The sequence below is a fragment of the Charadrius vociferus genome, unplaced genomic scaffold, assembly GCF_000708025.1.
Source record: "Charadrius vociferus isolate BGI_N301 unplaced genomic scaffold, ASM70802v2 scaffold819, whole genome shotgun sequence".
Lineage (NCBI taxonomy): Eukaryota > Metazoa > Chordata > Aves > Charadriiformes > Charadriidae > Charadrius > Charadrius vociferus.
This window is the reverse complement of record NW_009650062.1, coordinates 604689-606458: the sequence shown is the minus strand read 5'-3', so window position 1 is coordinate 606458 and position 1770 is coordinate 604689. Positions and strand designations below refer to the sequence as shown.

The 1770-nt window shown below is 49.8% G+C and overlaps 1 protein-coding gene across 1 annotated transcript in view; it reads right to left on the bottom strand.

The window, feature by feature from the left end:
- Positions 1 to 1151, bottom strand: part of LAMTOR5 (late endosomal/lysosomal adaptor, MAPK and MTOR activator 5) — a 5700-nt gene extending 4549 nt beyond the window's left edge. The window contains exon 1 of the mRNA XM_009891750.1: positions 1100 to 1151. Within this exon, the coding sequence (XP_009890052.1) occupies positions 1100 to 1151 (52 nt within the window). The remainder of the gene's footprint in view (positions 1 to 1099) is intronic.
- Positions 1152 to 1770: the final 619 nt, after the last annotated feature.

Here is a 1770-nt window from a genome sequence, read left to right as displayed (position 1 = left end):
GCTCTTTGGGGCAGCACCCAGCACCCCCCTCCCGCCTGCCCGGGGGCTTCCGCTGCATCCCACCCCACTGGGACGGCTTGGACTTATATTGCCTTATTTTTTTATTATTGTTTTATTTTTGAGGTTTTGGTTTTTTCCCCCTCTCTCAGGAAGCAAATCAGAACAAAAATACAAATATGCCCTATGGAGGCCGGGGGGCTGCATCTACCCCCATCCCCTCAGCACCTTTTTCAAGGAAACCTCCCCAAAAGAACCGCTCCGGAGCCATTCCCAGCAGCAGGGTTTCTGGAGGGGAGGATTTTTTAGGGAGAGTTGGGCTTAATTAATTCAAGCCCAGGTGGAGGAGACTTTAGCGAAGCAGCTGCCACATCAAAGGGAGTGCAGCTCTCCGGGCAGGGGGATGCCTGCGCTATTTTTAACTAATTAAATCGACAATTTAGCACCGGACTGATGCTCTACAAAAGAAATTCAACAGGAAAAACCCGATTAAACCATGTGGCTCCGATCAAACCCCCATTTCAAATCCCAACGCATCACTTCAAGCCGTGTTTCCCCCTGGGGCTGAGCCACCCCTGGCTCCTCCCGATCCCACATTTACACCCTCCGGACCAGGTCTGGCAGGGAGCAGCCCCAAAATCACATTTGGGAATGTGGGAAAAGCCAAAAGGGACTAAATTCATAATGCTGGTGAGGAGCCCCGATACCACGGGGACGGTACCCAGCAATCCAGAGCTGGCAAAAGCCATCTCGCTGGGTTAGAATAGCAAACCCAGCTTTATTTTGGGGGAAAAATAAAGGGAGTTTTATTCCCTGTCTTTGTGCAAAGGGGTTTAGCCACCCTCTCTGCTTGCACAGCCCTGGCCAGCACCGCTGCCGGCACTGGGGAGTCCCGGCTGAATCCAGGCTGGACCGTGAGACCCCAGGACCATGCGTTGGCCGTGGATGGGTATTTACTTTTTTTTTTTTTTTTTTTTAAATATTTTTTAGTGCTGGGCTCCCAGAGGGGCTGCATGGGACAAGGTGGCGGGTGCCGAACGGCCCCAACTCCGTGGGGACATTGCGCGGCAGAGCCTGCAGGGACTTCTTGCTCCTCTCTCACCTGATGCGTGCAACCGGGGGGGCCGGTGAGTGTTGTTGTCGAGGCGCCCCATCCCCTTTCATCCTCCCAGGATGTACAAATTAAAACAGAAGCCGGTAATTCCACCTTTTCCTGCCTTTTCAGTCACTTCAGCAATCCCTGTTTTTATTCCCTCGTGCTCCCAGGCGATGCGCCAAATGCAATTTGAGGTATGGGGGATACACTTCAAACCATAAATCAACATATTTACACTTTAAATTCAAATACAAACACACCCTCATTACGGAAAAAAGATATCATTCCCTCTCTGCCGCCTTTTATTCACGCAAATAAATGCAGCTGAGGCTCCGTTTCTACAGGAGATTTATCAAGAGAGCCACATTATTGCACACAGCGCTCTTACCAGCCGAGAAGTAGCAGGCTAACTTTATTCTTGTGTTTTCTTTCAGCTAAATAATCACAAATTCTTAATTCGATTCTTAAATACATCCGTCAGGGATAAATACGGCTGTGGAGGTGTACTGGGAAAATCCAGCTGTGTTGGTTTAGCTGAAAAATAACCCTGGGAGGTGGGTGCGGGTGGGAGAAGTGGTTTTTTTCCCCCTTCCTCCGTGGTTTGTTCATATTTCTTTTATACCATTAGAGATGCAGGTCTCATCTGCTTATTCTGAGATCATCGGAGATGGGGGGTG